General features: G+C 37.8%; 1 protein-coding gene across 1 annotated transcript; it reads right to left on the bottom strand.

The window, feature by feature from the left end:
- Positions 1-432: 432 nt before the first annotated feature.
- LOC121911891 (transmembrane protein 26-like) lies at positions 433-13030 on the bottom strand. The gene is made up of 6 exons (XM_042433824.1): positions 12577-13030; positions 10474-10570; positions 10125-10214; positions 6318-6526; positions 6078-6157; positions 433-3618 (listed from the first exon to the last, which is right to left on the bottom strand). The coding sequence occupies exons 1-6, from the start codon at positions 12765-12767 to the stop codon at positions 3323-3325; spliced, it is 963 nt and encodes a 320-aa protein (XP_042289758.1). The 5' UTR covers positions 12768-13030; the 3' UTR covers positions 433-3322.
- Positions 13031-17804: the final 4774 nt, after the last annotated feature.

Here is a 17804-nt window from a genome sequence, read left to right as displayed (position 1 = left end):
TCTGGTACTATAACTGTGTTTTATACTGTTAACACTGCTAGACATAAGACACTTACACCATCACCAAATTAATTCCCTCAAGTGCAATTTCTGTGTTGAATTGATTTTAAAAAATTGTGACTATTTTTGTCTCAGTACACTTAATAGTTATGTTGGTGTATATAGTATTTAGTATCCTTTTTTATTTTTACATGCTTTATTTGTAAAGAACATATATAGTATTGTTGTTTTTGTTTCTTATCCATGTGTCTGTTCTTGTACTTCTGCTGTGATGAACCTGAATTTCCTTGCATGGGGAAACTAAATTGTTTTTTAACGGTGTGAATCATATGTGAATCATACGTAATGATCTTCACAGTCACCAGATCTTTTAAATAATGAATGATAAACATCAAGACATTGCAATGCTATGGATTATTTTAATTGGTCTGTGTTATTCACAGTATCATAACAATTATTATATGATTATGGTAAAACATCAAATACACGTCTGGATTTAATGCAACTTTGGGGACATTATGGGATAAAAAATAAAAAAGGTCACATGACAAAACAGAAATATATACAGTACATGTAGCAGTGAGATTATGGAGTGACCTGTCACAACGAAACAGGAAATAAGGGAATATATTTTGGAAGAATAGTGTTCATCCCTCCAATCGAGTCTCTTTGCCAAGCAGCACTGAAGCTTTTCTGGCAGCTCACAGAGGCTCAACATCTGTAATACACTTTTTTATTGTTTGTCTGTTCTTCTTCTGTGTTACAAGTATTAAAATGTAATCAGACATTCAACGGCATCATAAAACATTAAAATGTAATCATCTCTTTGTTTAAAAACCGTTGATCAATGTGGTGATAGCAGATTTCCTGTTCTGTTTTGGATTTTAGTGTTAGGGCACTTTATTATTTTTATACAGGAACCACAGACTATGCCTTTAAAGTTGAACAGCAGAGAGAGAGAAGAAAATACTGATAGTGACATCTAGAGACGATCTCTGGTGCCTAATAGACGGAGAAAACAGACTAACCGTCAAGACACTTTGACAGCAGCTCTGGTTTATTTTACTTTCACAGCTGTAAGCCTCTCGACGCTCAAATAAAATAAGATTCTGACGCAGTATTTCACACAAAAACTGTGTGAGCCAACAAAGTCTGGCTACTGATTCATGAGCTGTCACCAGATGTCGTCATCAATTCAAGTGTTAATACTCTGATGTCCACAGTGGGGAGACAGACATCTATGTTTGTACGACAGCACAATGTATATGTATTTCATTTTTTTTGTAGTTGCTATAGTAAGGTCCAACCTCTTCATGCCATTTTATTAAAATCAGAAATTCAGTAACAAGAGGAGATTAAAACAAAATACGCACACAATTACAACACAATTAGTGACAATACAGGTTGAACAATTAAAGCTGCTGTGTAGGATATGTTGCACATTTAATCATAAAGTATTGATACCCCTCTTTTAACCACCTCTTGTGAAAAAGTAATATTGCAAATACTTTAAAAAAAAAAAAAAGAACAATAAACTTTCAAGACATTGCAATGCTATTGATTATTTTGATTGGTCTGCGTCATTCACATTATCATTACAATTATTATATGATTATGGTAAAACATTAAATACAGGTCTGGGTTTAATGCAACTTTGAGGACATTATGGGGTAAAAAAAAATAAAAAAAGGTAACATGACAAAACAGAAATACATACAGTACATGTAGCATTTCTCCAATCTGACTTTTTGTCTCTTGAAGATTTAAAATGCAGTTTAATAAGTTGTCTACTAAATATTTTCACATAAACTAGGGAGTCATAATACTGATTCTTTGACGTTATAAATCTTACAATAATTCATAGTTTTAAAGGGTATGCAATCATCAGTGGACTCCATACATTTTTGTAGCTGCTGGGTAACAAAAAGGTCTACACCACACACTGCTGAATTGTTATAAGTTCTTATTTAAATCCACATAAAAGTGACAATATTTCGTTCCATGTGGAATTAAACAAGAACTGGGAACACTGGTAGCAGTGAGCGGGTACTTATTTGCTCTTTTGTTTAAAGGGTGTGCGACACACACAAGTCAAAGTGAGTTGATTATCTGAGTGCAGTTTTATGTCTTCAGCCTCTGTTTCTTCTCATGATATTACTCAATTAGCATACCAAAAAGTCTAAAAAAAGTCAGTTACAGTCTGTCTGATGACAGTGACAGTAAGAATAGAATATGAGATGACAAATACAATGATTTCATGACCTTATTTTACACTTCTCCTTTTTTTTAAATAGGCAATTTATCCAAGAGATACAACACATGAATCATAATTTGGAGGAGGGATTATTTCCTTCTTGCCCTCTTGATTTCTTGCATATTCAAATGTCAGAAAAAACAGAATTTATAATCTCCTTCAATACAACAAGAAATACTTGTCCAGTGTTGATATAGGGGTTTAATCAAACAGCCAACTATCACCAGGATATTTTCACAGTCTGTTCTAACTTCCCGCGTGGGCTCAGACAGGAAAATCGCTCCTCTTCGATCTCAGCCTCTCTCAACACTTCTCTCTCTTATCTCTCTCTGACTTCCTGTCTTCCTGTCCTCCCTGCCCTCACTTCCGCTAAACAAGACGCCAGGCAGCACGCGGGTAGAAACTCTTCCCATCCCTATCCAAACAGTATCCTGGTTTCAGCTACCGCTGTGTTGACAAGGCCGAGATTGTGCTTCTCGGATATTTTCATTAGTTTCGTATTGTGCTGACATGCTTAGTAATGTGCATCATCTGTATATCATATCAGAATATTTTTCACCGGGACCCCCTACACCTTTTTCCTGTTCTGCTCTGCTTCCGTCTTTTCCTCTGTGTCCCCTGCCTGCTGTTTGTAATGTCACATCAGTTATTCAGTCAAACCAGCAGCATTCTTTAAGCTGAACAGTAAGGCCACTTTGTAATTGAGCTGAGTAAGATTTTAGTAGGCGACTGAATAAATTCTTTGGTATTTTAACCGAGCTAACCAAGGTTGGCTTAAAATGAACTGAAATGACAATGAGGGGAAGTACAAGCTTTGACATGGGTTGGATTTTAGGAAGTCAAGTGTGGAATGTGGACTTGGCAACTTGCAAGTGTAAGAAAATAGTTGCTCACAGATTTCTGCAATATACATCGCTAATTATTCACAACTAATTGATTCCACAGAGTTTAAGGACATTGTGAGAAAACTGCAGTTTTTATCAGTCTATTGTAAACAAACTTTGGGTGTGACATCTCACCATTTTCCCTGATTCCCCTTTTCCCCTGAACTGACTTGTCCCACTCATCTCATGGGACGGCACTGCTGCTCCTGTTGCTACTCCTGGAAGCTCTGAAGTCCTGGCATATAACAAACAACCTGTACAAGTTCAATATGACAACCAGGAGGTTCTTGATGGCGAAGAAACCGAGCATCTGGTGGAAGACGTTGTAGTGGGTCATGACGGTGAGCCTGACCACCAGGAAAGGCCCGTCCTGGATAAACAAGGCCTCCACAATATTCCATATGTCCGTGCTGTTTATAACGCAGAGGGATACCTCCTGAGCACCCTGCTCACCCTCATTGTCTGAGTTGTTGTTCACCACTATTGAAAATAAAGAGACAAAAAACAAGCACTTGGTGACACAGCTGACATGTTTTATGCAAGGAATTCTTGTAATTCATGTTTATGTATTTTTCATTTCCTTAATTCAAGATAAAAATCTTTCTTGATCTTATCATACTGAGTAAATGTCAGGGTTTCAAATCCTGCTCCTGCTCCTCTATGCATGAGTGTCTGAAGTTTGCTCTTTTGAACATGTTTCAGCCCTTTTTGAGTGCATCTCAAGATTTACTCATTACCTTGTAAAGTAAATTAAAGACTTAGGGACTAAAAAGATTCTCAATGCCAACTATCAACACTGTACATATGCTACATTCACAAAATAATCCTTTCCATGTGAGTTGGCTAAATGACACTGTAAATCCAAAACTATCTGCAAAACTAGATACAACTAGGGGTATTTGTGATTTGGATGAACTGACCCATAAATCATGTTTAAAAAACTTTAATTGAATCAATTTTCCATGACCTGCTTTCTTATATTCAAATCCTTACAACAGCTTTTTTATTGAAGAAGTTTATCTGACATAAATATCCATGCACCCGCAAACATTCGCGAACACAATCTCATCACATAGTCCGTTAGTAGCTATTCTGCTTTCGAATATATCATATGATCATCATCAGCAGATGAAACTTTTTTTCTCACCAGCTGTTTCCAAGCTCAAGGATGAACTTTGAACCTCAGTTTTTAAGCCAACATGGGTGAAACGTTCACAATTGGGGTTCACAGTTTTTCAAGTCATCAGTCTCAAAATGATAGTCAGGAGCACAGATGAACATTGAAATAGGTTTTTCTTGTTGTAATCATTCATCCTGTTTATACTGACTGTTGGAAGGTCCCTTCATAATGCACTTACAACGGAAGTGATGGGGGCCAAAAACCACAAGCCTCCCTCTGTGCAAAAATGTATTCAAAAGTTTATCTGAGGCCAACGTGAAGCTTCAGCCGTCCAAATTATTCAAATCAACTAAACATCTTCCAACACTAGTCCAAACAGACAAAGTCCCTCTTTTTGTTACTATACTTTGCCAGAGAACAGAGAAACACTGTCCGAGGAAACACAAAGAGGGAATTTGATGCTAAAAAGACTGTAAATGTGGCAGATATCCACTTGATAAGACTAACTCAGACTGCTGAAGCCTCATATAAGCTTCAGATCAACTTTTAAATACATTTTTGCATAAAATCAGGTACATTAAAAGCACATTTGAAGGGGATCTTTTAATAGCCAGTATGAAAAGGAGGAATGATTACAGCAAGGAAAACCTCTTTGAGTGTTAATATGGGCACCTGGCTCACTTGAAAAATTGTGAACGTATCCTTTAAACTGCTCAGGAAAAAAAAAAAAGTTTGAATACTTATAATTCCATGACAACTGAGAAAACCCCATCAGCTGATGAGGATCATGATCGAAAGCTGCAGAGCAGATTCTAAATGGACCTAGTGATGAGATTGTTTCCAAGATCCAAGAATGAACTTTGAACCTCATATTTATGAACATATTGCATGTATATGCCAACACTCTCTGTGTTTGCAAGGCATTTAAACATACTGGACATGACCGCATGTTGACACTAACAGGAAGACACACCCACGTGAGCGGACACAAACACATACTGCACACACCGGAGGAAAAATAGCTTCAATTATAAACACAACCGAGTGCTGTGCATTCAAGATAAGTGCTCTTAATGCATTATGACGGTAAAGAGACACATGAAAATATCATTATAAAGAGTCTTAATGCCTACTTGTAAATTATTAAAGATTGTGTTATGAATTATTCTTACTTTCCGAGAACAAAGTTGTGCTGTTTCTAATCACACTGTGATGGTCTTCCTTTCTTTTCTTTCTTTGTTGAAACCCTATCCTTGTTCTTCAGAGGTGGGTTTACATTCTTTTCTGTGCTCAATGTAATAAGTTAAAGACATCAGCTTGTTGAGCCTTGCCTGATAACGGCTCCCACTTATCAGTCCACTTGAATCGGATAGGCTTTTCGCTGGATAGTTTGTCAACATCATTTATGTAAAAGCCTAAATGTAGCGCTTGATTTTCTTCAAGATTATAAACATTTATACAGACTCCTTAAATACATCCTTCCTGCTACTTAATTTCGTGTTTAGCTTGCTTTGAAAGACTATAGTTATGAAAGTTGGGACATTCCCATGTCTCTGACACAGCCTTTGCGGTTGATTCAAGGCTCCGGAAGTGAAAACAGATTTTTGGGTTAATAATTTGACAAAGCTGGAGATAGAAGAGCAAAGATTTCAGCTGAACTACTTTTCGTTGTTTGCTTACACCACTGGCAGGGACACTGCTGACATTACTAATGTCTTTGCCAATTTCTAAACACATTATCCCCCTCACAGTGGAGAGGTCTCACATCTGTAACTGCTTGAGCACCAAAGCTATTGGTTTAACTGAAAAACAAACTGACCAGCTAGATGTAGGGGGAACTGCAACATGCTCCAGGTCCATACAGCTAAGATGATGTAGACCAGAGCAGGACTGTTCTCTCTGCAGAAGACACAGAAAATACAGTAAAAACATAGGCAACGTTACTTTAAAAGCGCTTGGATTGTACACATACATATATGCGTTTTAAGTGTGAGGATGCTTATATACATGTACAGGACTGAGTGTAGACAGATAAAACTAAAACTGATTGGCCACCCACTTGACATCTGACAGCGTCTCACTGGTAAATTCAAGGATGTCTGCCGCTGTGCCAACAAAAATCAGGAGAAGTTGAGAGAGCTCGTCTCTTGTGACTCCGCCTCCCAAAGGAAGGAGCCACTTCCCCAGGATGAGGAGGATGAGCAGGATCTGATGAAGAGCTAGGATCCAGTCATTGGAGCAGACAACTGAAAGAGCTTGTTCAATACTCTGGCAAAAGGAGAAAAATCGAAAGTTATTTCATAGTTTTCCAGGATGTTCGCAGGAGTTATTCACTCAGGAACCATGTTATCCCTTAATGTGCAGCTAGCTCTTGACTCATCGAATGCTACCAGTTCCTTGTTGATATTATTACAGCACTTTAGATTCAATATCTCTTTTATAATTGCAAATGGACCACTCAAATGTTATTCTAAAGCAGTTTGTAGAGATGACTCTAACCTGGCAGTGCTTGCTGTACACACCTCACCTAAGACTTCTCCTATAGCTCAAGTAATATTTGATCTGCTAAATGTTGAATCTGAACTGAAACACAGTAAAGGGCTGGGGAATGCAGCCAGCTTTGGGAGGTTTGACCACCAAATTTTTACTCTTCAATTCCCTGAAGCTTAATGGGTGTGGTGGTCATGCTATTGTTAAAATCTAAACTATTTTAAATGGTTTCCTTTTATTGTGGTTGACCTCAGACTTTGCAGGTTTGTTATTAATAGCAGAAAGTATACCTGTTGTCTGTTATCTACCATCCCCAAAGCTAAACTTCATTCATATCAAGGTGCTACTGTCTGTAATTGTATTTTCATTTTAACACATCAGTTGCTTCATTTATTTGCTTTTTGTAGTACAAGTCTCTGTCCTCTCAATTCAATAACTTTGTAAACTAATCTGATAATCATTACTGGTTTATTCTTAGGTCTGTCTGCAAAGTAAAAATAGGGCTTTTCCTCTTGTGCTGCTTTTGATATTGTAGATCATATTATTTTAATAGATGGTCTGGAATCTGATACAGTGAGTGGTTTTCTTCGTATTTTTTAACTTTATTTATTCAAGGAAGTTTCACTGAGAGGAAGCATCTCTATTGCAGGAGCGCCCTGATCACATTCACACAGTTACACACATTCATACCTGGAAGCTGCCCAGTACAACCACAGTGTGATTTGGCGGCTCAAGGGCACCTCAGTCGTGGTAATGAGGGAGGGATAAGTGCTGCTTTTTCACTTTACCCACCCATATTTATCCTGCCAGACCTTCACAAGCTTGCTTCTCTAACCTTTAGGCTCCCACTGCCCATTAGCAGGTTATTTGTACTTTTTTCCTGACAGGCTGTTTCATTATGCTTTTCTGACCTGTGGAGTTCCTCAAGGGTCAATCATTGGACCACTTTTATTCTCCTGCTACATGTTGCTTTTAGGGCATTTTATCCATCTTGTATCATTCCTGCGCTGTTGATATTCAATTTTGATATTTGCAAAGCCTCATAGCCTCTCAATTCTTTCTACTTTGCATAATTGACTTGTTGAATTTAATTCCTGGATGACTCAGCTTTCTTCAGTCTCACAACAAAACTGAAGCCATTGTCTCTGCCTCTGATTGTTTGAAGCATATAAACATGTAAATAAGCCAAGAAATGGCAGAAGTAATGGGTCCTAAGGGTCACTGAATGAGGATGTTTATTTCCATTGTATATCATTATAATGGGCAAATGAACAACACAGAGAAATCTGATGAAACTAAAATGTCTTAAAGGGTATTGCCTATTTCATATGCAAAAGAGGAGGATGTTTGAACAAATCAAGCAATTATCAACAAATGCATCTTTGATTATTTGGTTTGATGTTCTTCCTGGCTTTTTGCCTGTCATTAACACAATCCACTGACTGTTTTAGTTCTCTTAATCTTGTCTCAAAATCTCCATAAGAGAGATTGTGTAACGTTCCTTTCCAGAGTCCAGGCCTGTATTTTTGGGAAGACGCTTTGTCTCTCCCACTGGTGGGTTCTCTCTAAACTCTAACACCTGTGGGCAGCATCAAGCTTTCCAAACTTTCTGATGTTCATGTTTTTCTCTTCTGCATTCTCTCTACACTGAGAATTCTGCAGCTCGATTACGAAGTAAAGTAAGTCTCACCAGGGATCTCTTATTAGCTCAGTACTGGCTTCTAATCCGATTTAGGAGTGAATTTTAAGTTCTTCTTCGGTTCAATCCCCGGACTGGCAGGATCATTCTGGACGGGGAGTGAAAAAGCATTACCTCATTGCCACCACTGAAGTGCCCTTGAGCAAGGCCCTTAACCCAAAACTGCTCCAGTGGAGCTGCTCAAGGGCTGGCAAATCAGATTGTGGTTGTACTGGGCAGCCTCCGGGTGTGAATGTGTGTAACTGTGTGAATGTGGCAGGGCAATCCTGCAAAAGAGAGGCTTCCTCTCAGTGAAACGTCCCTGAATAAATAAAGGTTAAAAAACAAAACTGAAGAACTAAACAACAGTTTGGCCCTGAGTTCACATGTGACCTCATACAGAAATACACAGTGAAATAAGCACATAGCTATGTGGATATAGAAAAAAAAGGAGTAGGTGTAGCTTAGAATGAGCATGCAGACATTTTACAATATTTTGTTTTCTACAGACATCATTCAAGAGCATCAGTAAATTAGTTTACCAATCCATTAAGACTGTTGACTCTTGTTTACTCAACAGTTAAAATAAATAAACCTGAATATCTTGCAGAAAACCAGAATCAAGCAAATGAATTGAATGATTGAATAGACTGACATTTACTGTTTTGTTTGGTAACATGAGAGGCTGGAAGCTCCCAACACAATGTATTATTATGATGCACTGTTCTGTATCAGCTATCCTTATCATAAATGCAATTACCACACGAAATTGGTTCTACAACAGTTTCCCAGGAAAAACTTGAAAACCCAGAGTGCCCTTAAGGGATAAGTCCACAGTTTTTCAAGTCTATCTTAAAACAACAGTCAGGCACCCATATTAAAACACAGATTTTTCCTCGCTGTAATCATTCCTCTTGTTCATACTGGCTATTAAAAGATCAACCTCAAATGTGCTTTCAATGTAAGTGATGGGGGCCAATATGCACAGTGTGTGCAAAAATTTATTTAAAAGTTTATTTGAAGCTTATAGGAGGCAAAAGCAGTCTGAGTTAGTCATAACAAGTGGATATCTGCTACATTTACAGTCTTAAAAAGAGGGACTTTGGCACTAAAAAGACTGTAATGTTGAAAGATATCGACTTGATTTGTCTAATTTGGATGGATGAAGCTTCATATTAGCTTCAGATAAACTTTTATATACATTTTGGCAAGAAAAACCTATTTTGTAACCTATATTTGGGCACCTGACTATTGTTTTAAGAAAAACTTAAAAAGTGTGAATCCGTCCCTTAATGGTGGTATTGCAAAAATCCATACCTTATGTACACATAGAAAAATACTGGTATACTGAAAAAAGGACTAACTCTGTCAGTTAAACAGTAAACATCATGAGGTTCAGTATCTTGCCATTGTCATTTTTAGAATAATCATATGTGCTGATGAAACAGTTTCTGGAGAAATATGAGCAGTTCTGTTGAATCTTGATTTTGTAGTTCCTGGCTAGTTTCACTACCCTACATATCGTCTGTCCATATTGCACAGTCAGATGTTTCCAAGAAATCCATCATTTAAAAACCCTTGAATCATCTTTCTCATCCTTGTTCATTTTTGTTCTTTGTAGACATATCATAAGAGACAATATGTTCTACGATAAGAGGCAACAGAAGAGAAATAGATTTATCAGTCTGCTACTCTTACCTTCAGGTAGTTCGGGTTCGTCATGTTGTGCAGGGTCTCGTTCAGAGTGACCAATTTACGCACATTTTCCCAAGAGTCAAGCTTTTTGCACTGAAAAGAGTTGAGAGGCTTTTCACAGACAACCTGTACTTTTCAATATAGTTCAAACTTTATAAAGCTTCGAGTTTAAAGGCAAATGCAGTACTTGATGGCATTTATAACAGTGAACTGTAGCTTTAGTTGCAAAGAGTTTTGCAATCCTCTCCCACCTGCCAACATCTGTCATTAGATGATATGCATGAAGGCTGTTTTATTGAGCATTTAAACACTGACAGTGTGGTTTTGTGTCTAGTGTGCATGCACGGAGTACCTGACGATCTTTGACTGAGTTCTGCTGGTGGTGGAGCTCCAGGATCCAGATGGAGGGAATGATACTGATGAGAAACAGAAAGATTGGCGGAGAAAACCTGTAAGAGAGACCAACAGCACTTCATCAACACAACTTCATAAAGATGCTTGGGAAAGAACGATTTAACACAAACCTTGAGTTCCCATTTAGTATTGATTAGTGAATATTACAGTTTTGTACAGCTGAAACAAGTAGTTGATTAATCAAATAGTCAACTGACAGTAAATTCATCTGCAACAATTTGATTCTGATAAATTTGATTATGATAAAATAATTGTTTCAACCACATTTCAAGCAAAAATGCTAAAAATGTGCTTTTCATATGTGAAAATCTGCTGCTTTTCTTTGTTGTATATGATAAAAAAATAAAATATATTTGTATTGTTGACTGTTGGTGTGACAGAAGACATTTGAGAACATCATCTTGGCTTTTTTCATTATTTTGTGAACTATATAGGCCACACAAGTACTCAAGGAAAAGATTGGACTGATTAATTAATAATAAAAATAATTTTTAGTTGCAGCCTTACAATTGTGTATCTTTACAATCTGCTTTCAGTTTACTTTATCAAAATACCCCCACCCACGCCACTGCTTCTTGTAAGACTTACACAATAACAAAACACATGTTTTTCATCATCTCTGAGTGTGGAGAGAGGGAGCTGAAGGGGTGGATGTTCCTCTTCTTCACAATTTTACAATCTGACACGTTGCACCTTTGATGTGGAAGCACTATGTTTTCGGTTTGTCTGTCCGTTTGTTCCATTCTCATGAACATGATATCTCAGGAACGCCTTGAGGCAATGTCTTCAAATTTGGCACAAATGTCCACTTGTACTCAGGGCTGAACTGATTAGATTTTGGTGGTTAACCGTCAAAGGTCATTGTGAACTCATAAAACACATTTTTGGCCATAACTAAAGAATTCATACGCTAATTATGACAAAGTTTCATACAAATGTCTAATAGGATAAAATGATGAAGTTATGACATTTTAAATCCAAAATGTCAATGGTCAACTTCACTGTGACATCATAATGTTCTGCAAAAAACACTTTTCTGACCATTATTCAACATCTTAACTCAGGGACAGAAGGGCACATTTGGTCAGATACTGAATCGGTAACACTAATCTTGGTTGTCCACCTTGAAACTTTGGTGATTATATTGATCTTCTGTGCTGCCAGGTTGAAGATGTGTGTGAATCATCCATGTTTTAAAATTTGTAGCTTCTTTGCACTTTGCTTTCCCATGGTACTTGTATGAGTCCATCCTCTTCACTTCCTTTCCCTGGATGACAACCAAGAGAGGGGGCGTCCTGATCCTCCGGTGGTTCACCACAAGCTCATTGCTTTTGCTGATACAGAGCTTTAGGTGATTATCATTGCACCATATGAGGAAGCTCTCTATCAATCCTCTGTGGGAATAGTCTCCAAGTGAAGACAGCGTGTTTCTCACTGAAAATTATTCCCTGGAATCATACATGTCAATAAAGTGATAACTGACTTATGAGTCTGGACAGACATGGATGTAAACTGCAACTTGATTGGTTGATGGAGGCATACAACCGTGAGGCGGTATTTCTAGTTTTTAGTATATGTCAAATATGATATATGCAGTCATTGTTGTCTTTAAATAACTACTCGTATAAAGACAATGAACCACAGAACATTGTTTGCAGGTTCAGTTTAGACATGAAGGAAGACTATTTGGGGCAGATACATAACTGGGATAACAGTAAGGGCGTTCCACCCCATCCTCACTGTCCCCAGATATCAGTAAAACAAAAGCAACGGGGGAACAAGCAGGATGCAGAGCATTTAGGGAGGTGGGGGAAGGGATGCAGACAGGGGAGACAAAAATAATTTAAATTTAAGTACTACATATTGTAAATCTACTCAGCAGAGAAAACAGTACAATTCAGACAGCTGGGATTAGTTTTACACAAAAAATAAATAGATCAAGTGTTTATCATCAACATAGCTTACTGTATAACATACTGCATAACAAATAAAATATAATACATTCACAGTACAAACACTGCATGCAAGCACCTCATCTTACCATTTGTAATCTTGTCCCTTTCGCCTCCTCAGTGTAATTATCATTTCAGCGACAAGCGGCAGAAAGAGGAAAGTCAGAAACCAGTAATTGCTGTCCTTTTTCTCCCATGTCACCCTCCAGACCCCAACCAGAGAGACGAGGAGAAATAACGCTCTGGTAATGATCGCATTTATAAACTTGAACAGGATCATCACGCTGGCTGTTTGCAGGAGGTCACTACTGTGCACCACTAAAGCTCTCCCGTTATTAGTTAAGTTCCCACACAACCGGCGACTGCAGCTCTCACAGATTAGAAAAAAACCAAAAACTACTGGATGAAGAACAAAGTCCACAAAGTTTAAGCTCCGCCTCGAAAAAGAGTCACATCCAGCTGTTTTCCTGACAGGGGATCAGATAATGAGTAATGGCGCTGCTGCACGAATCTGGCTGCCGTTGAATACGTGTCAAAGCTTCTTCAGAGAACTCATTCAGAATTATTCATTAATTATGGAGGGCATCATGAGTCCATCACAGACCTCCTCTTCCTCTTCCCTGGGAATGTACAGGAGAGGGCAGCATCACATCATTTGTGAGTCAGTGGATACATCAGCATCGTGAGGCGCACTTCTCCTGCTGTTTTCATTCCAGAAAACTGTAATTTACAAGCTCTGAGTAAACAGCGGTGCAGGGTGATTAATGGACTGCACGGTTACATTGCTACTGCAGTGCTGATTTTGTCAGTGCAGTTATGGCGCCATAGTGGAAGTGGAGGTATCCGAGTCCTTTAAATAGTAAAATAAACAAACAGTAAAATACAACAAGGTAAAAATATCCCTTAGAAAATAGAGCCAACGTCCTGAATTAAACATCTTAAATGAGTAAAAGCACAGAAACAACATCAGTAAAATGCACTAAAATTATCCAACTTAAGTTTATTACATCATATTATTGGATTATGATTCACTTCAAGCAGCATTTTGATGTTGTTGCTGTTAATTATACTAAATACTTAATTACTTTTAATTTAACGATTTTACAGGTAAAAGATTGTACAATCTGAAAAGTGCCAAGTAGGAAGTACAATATTTTCTTATATTTATATTATAATATTTTCTCTAACTTATACTTAGTTACTGTAATAAAAGGTAAATTTACAGTTCTTCCACTGTTGGGACAAAGGATTTTACTGGGGGAATTACACACAAAATAGGGTGAGAATAATTGTTATTATATCATTATATTATCATTATTATTATATTTTCATTAGAATATTATTTATTATTTAGTTTTTAAAATGTTTATTTCTTTTTCAAGTTTTCCTATCATATACTTTTTTTCCTATGATCTACTTTATGTGTGTAAAAGGTGGATACATTATTATACTGTAATTCTGGATGCATAAAGATTTCTTTTAGATTTGCACCTGGATTATGTTCATATAGATGTAAAACCATGCAAACATTAAAAAAAAAAGAACATATACACACATATACACACATACAAAAACAAGAGCAGTGTAAAAAAACCCAAAAACAACACAAAAAGCAGTTTGCACAATGTCATGTGTTAATTTTAACCAACATATCTATACAGTCATTTATGTTTTTGTAAATTTAGGAGTTTTAATTTTAACAATGGATATGTTATAATAAAATATGGAAATATAAACTCCTCAGTCAGGATTTATTCAGTTTAAAACCACTATAATGTATTCTAATCACATATCTTATTATCTCCCCACGCAGGAAATAACATGTCAGACCAAGTCCACCATGGCTTTCTAAGTCTAAAACACACAAACATGCTCATAGGCTTACACACACACACACACACACACACACACACACACACACACACACACACACACACACACACACACACACAGAATGGAGTAATTTTGCCCTACTTGGCTGCATGCTGGGTTGATTTCTATTCAAATCAATCTGGCCAGCCAGCCAGCCAGTGCAGAAGAGGAAACAGTAGAAAAGCTTGTGACCTTGGAAAGGAGACAGACTTTTCCTGTCTTTGTTCCAAATTGTCTATCATCGTCGTTCGGTTTGCATCATGTGATATCACAATGAGTATTTCAGACAGGGAAAGAAGTACAGTAGGGTAGATAGTATCCAGCTGCATGCAGGGAAAAAAAAGAGTTTGGTTACATCCTACATTAGAAAACATTGTGGGTTGAGTTTTTTTAAAGCACTATTTGTGAAACATGCCCCTGGTGTTTATCCCATTTCCTGGTTTCTAAGCTCTTTAAGTCTAGAATAAACTGTAAACAAAAAAGTGGCTCTGACACAAAAATCAAACCAATTTTAGAAGAGAGTGTTCCCCCTTACGCTTACTTGTTCAAAGAGGGAGAGACGGTCAGTCAGTCAGTCAGTCATAAAGGGAAACAAACCTTCCTCTGTTGTCTGAGACAGAGAGGCCATCCAACATCATACCCCAGACCTGGTGTTACCCAGTGACTCTGTTCAAGACTTGGCTCTCAGCTGTTTGGAGATGAGAGTGACAGAGATGGCCGAGGGGCTCTGATCGCTGATCACAGAACGTTGATTCTCTCTATGCAGCTGCTTCACTTAGCACTGCTATAACGCTCACTGTTTGCAGTGTCAGCAAAAAAAAAAAAAGGGAATAAAATAGACCACATTTGAGCAATAATCTATATCAACTATGAGATCAGTGTTTGAAATATTGTTGGTTATGAGTGCCTACAAATTACAAAGAAGGAAGACTATTAGATATAAAATAGAACTGAAAATTAAAATCCATTAAATGTGCTCAGGGAGGCGAAAATGTAATCAAACCCGCTTCAGTGAAACTTATGTATCAAGAAAGATCTTGCAGTCCCATATTAGGGATGTGCAATTATAACTTTCCCCTTTCTCAATAAACTCTGAGTTTTGGTTGGTTTGACTTTGAATTTATTCATTTCAACAATGCACACACAGCAAGGTGCAGACCATTGCACATCACACATCTCTTTTCCAGTTTTCGCTATCTCGCCTTCATTATTCTGGCGTCTGAGATTGTTGAGGTTGGTGTCTGAGGGCAACAGCCTCAAGCGCTACCCCAATTAAGGCCAGAAAGCTGAAAATGTTTGGTGGATAAATCCTGATACTGGAGAGGAGTTGTGCAATGCCTTTTAATTTTGATAGCGTTCATGCATAAACTGTGCACATTTTAGTTGAAGGTTTATTTTGAGTGGCCACAATTTTTGTTATCACAGTGACAAAAATCAGTCATTCATGTCTGGCTGATACCTGATCCATGTAATAACTAGTGTCAATAATGAACCAGTGTACAGAACTGGTGCATCACTTTTCTTTATTCTTCATATGCTACGTGTCTGTTTTAATCCTATAACTGCAAGTGTTTAAGGAACAAAAAGGAAGATATTTTTGCATTTTTATCCCTTCATAGTATATATTTCTACAAATTGGCTGTTGGTTAAAAGTAGTCTGCGGTTGAAAAGGTCTTGTCTTAACAGTACAAACCTGCTAACCCTCAGAGACTTTAATTTGTTTGGGTTTCAACAGATATTTTAAGGGTTGCATGCTAGAGCAGCTGTTTAAGAGGGGGGGGGGTTCACCCTGATGAGAAGAAAATTCAAGTAGAAACACTGAATCCCTGCTAGCTCATGGTATTTAAAATAAGACCAGGCTTCAGCAGAATACAACAGCAATCGAAAACTTGTGCTAAACTTCTGTTTCTTTCATGTTGTATTCAAACATGCAACCAGGTTAATTCATATTTATGAGTGCGGAAAGAAACAGCGCAGCTTTTATCAGCAGTTTGTGACCAACAGCCACACCTCTCTCAAGACTGGCTAATTAATAACTAGGCTATTATGTTACACAGTAAATTACCCTCTGTTATCCTGTGTAATTCAACTGTCACCGGCTCCATGTTGTTACTGTTGTGTCCCAACAGGTGGCACTCAACACCACAGCTTCATGAGCAGAGACAATTATATATCACTGGCAGTCACACCTTTATTAGTCAACCTGACATTTGTGCTAATGGACAAAAGGCTCAGCACACAAGGTACAGAGGAAGAGGAGGGGGGGTGAGAGAGAGACTGAAGAGGTGTTAATAAAATTAGCAGCCATTGCTCCGTGTGTGTGCTGATCTATTTTTAGGAATGAAAAATGTTTTGTTTCACCATCACACAGTTACCACAGTTCAGTGAATGTAACTCATATTTTCCAAAAGAGGACTCCTTTTAAGGAAAAACCACTGAATTCCAGTCCTCCTTTGTTTATTCATTTAATTTCATGGCAGCTGCTCGTGCTTTAAAAGCCATATCAGAAACAACACGAGTGGATTGTTTCCCAAATATAAACTTTTTTTTTTTTCCTTTTTAAAACAGTACAGGTCATGGGTGAAGCAGGTGGCTAAATGGTCATACAGCTCCGGCCTTGATTCTCTCCCCCTCGTGTCAAAAATACTGTTTCAGCTCTGAGCCCTGCAGAGTCACACATGTCAGGCATTTGCATTGGAGAAATTGGACTTAAATGGGTAACACATGACTCATTCTGTCTCAGCCCCGACAGCTGCAACAGGCCAAGCAGTTATTGGACAAATATGATTCGCCTCAGAACAGAGCGAGTCTTCAAAGCTTTTCCAATGTGGAATCTTTGACGTAAGCTGAGAAATAAAGAGATATTGAAGGGGATTTAGTGTGAAACATATTGAGTTACGTTCAAACCATATCATGGGTATTAATTTTCCTTTCACTCGCTAGATTTCTTTTTTCTGACCTTAACCTGACAACTGTTATGAATTCTGCATTAGCAATCAAAACAAAAGACTATTATGCAGCGCTGGGCTGGCCCCTGGTTGCTACTTGGCTCATATTCCCTGTACAGTAAACAGCCCACAGATGTTTTACATTGATATTAACAACCTTAATTTGTCCTGTGCAGAAAAAGGCCAAGCATAGCGTGGGGATTAAGTTCTCAGCCATGTATCACACACAGTACAGACAGCAATCTCATTTAGCTTGAGTGAAGTTTACAGTGAGTGGGTTTTGCATAGGTCATTAGTTGTCTCAAAATACCCCCCTGTCACCATAGCAACTTCAAGTGACTGCTAAATTGCCTTATAAAATGAGATAAATTATTAATGCTGAGAGGTTTTTTTTTCTTTAATATGTGTGCTCAGGCTCTGAGCGCTTAACAAAATACTGTATTTCCCTTCCTGCGCTGCTGTAATGGAACTATTCAGCAGCTGTCAGTCATATTTCA

Source organism: Thunnus maccoyii, chromosome 14 (genome assembly GCF_910596095.1).
Source record: "Thunnus maccoyii chromosome 14, fThuMac1.1, whole genome shotgun sequence".
Classification (NCBI taxonomy): Eukaryota; Metazoa; Chordata; class Actinopteri; order Scombriformes; family Scombridae; genus Thunnus; species Thunnus maccoyii.
This window is presented reverse-complemented; position numbering and strand designations above follow the sequence as displayed.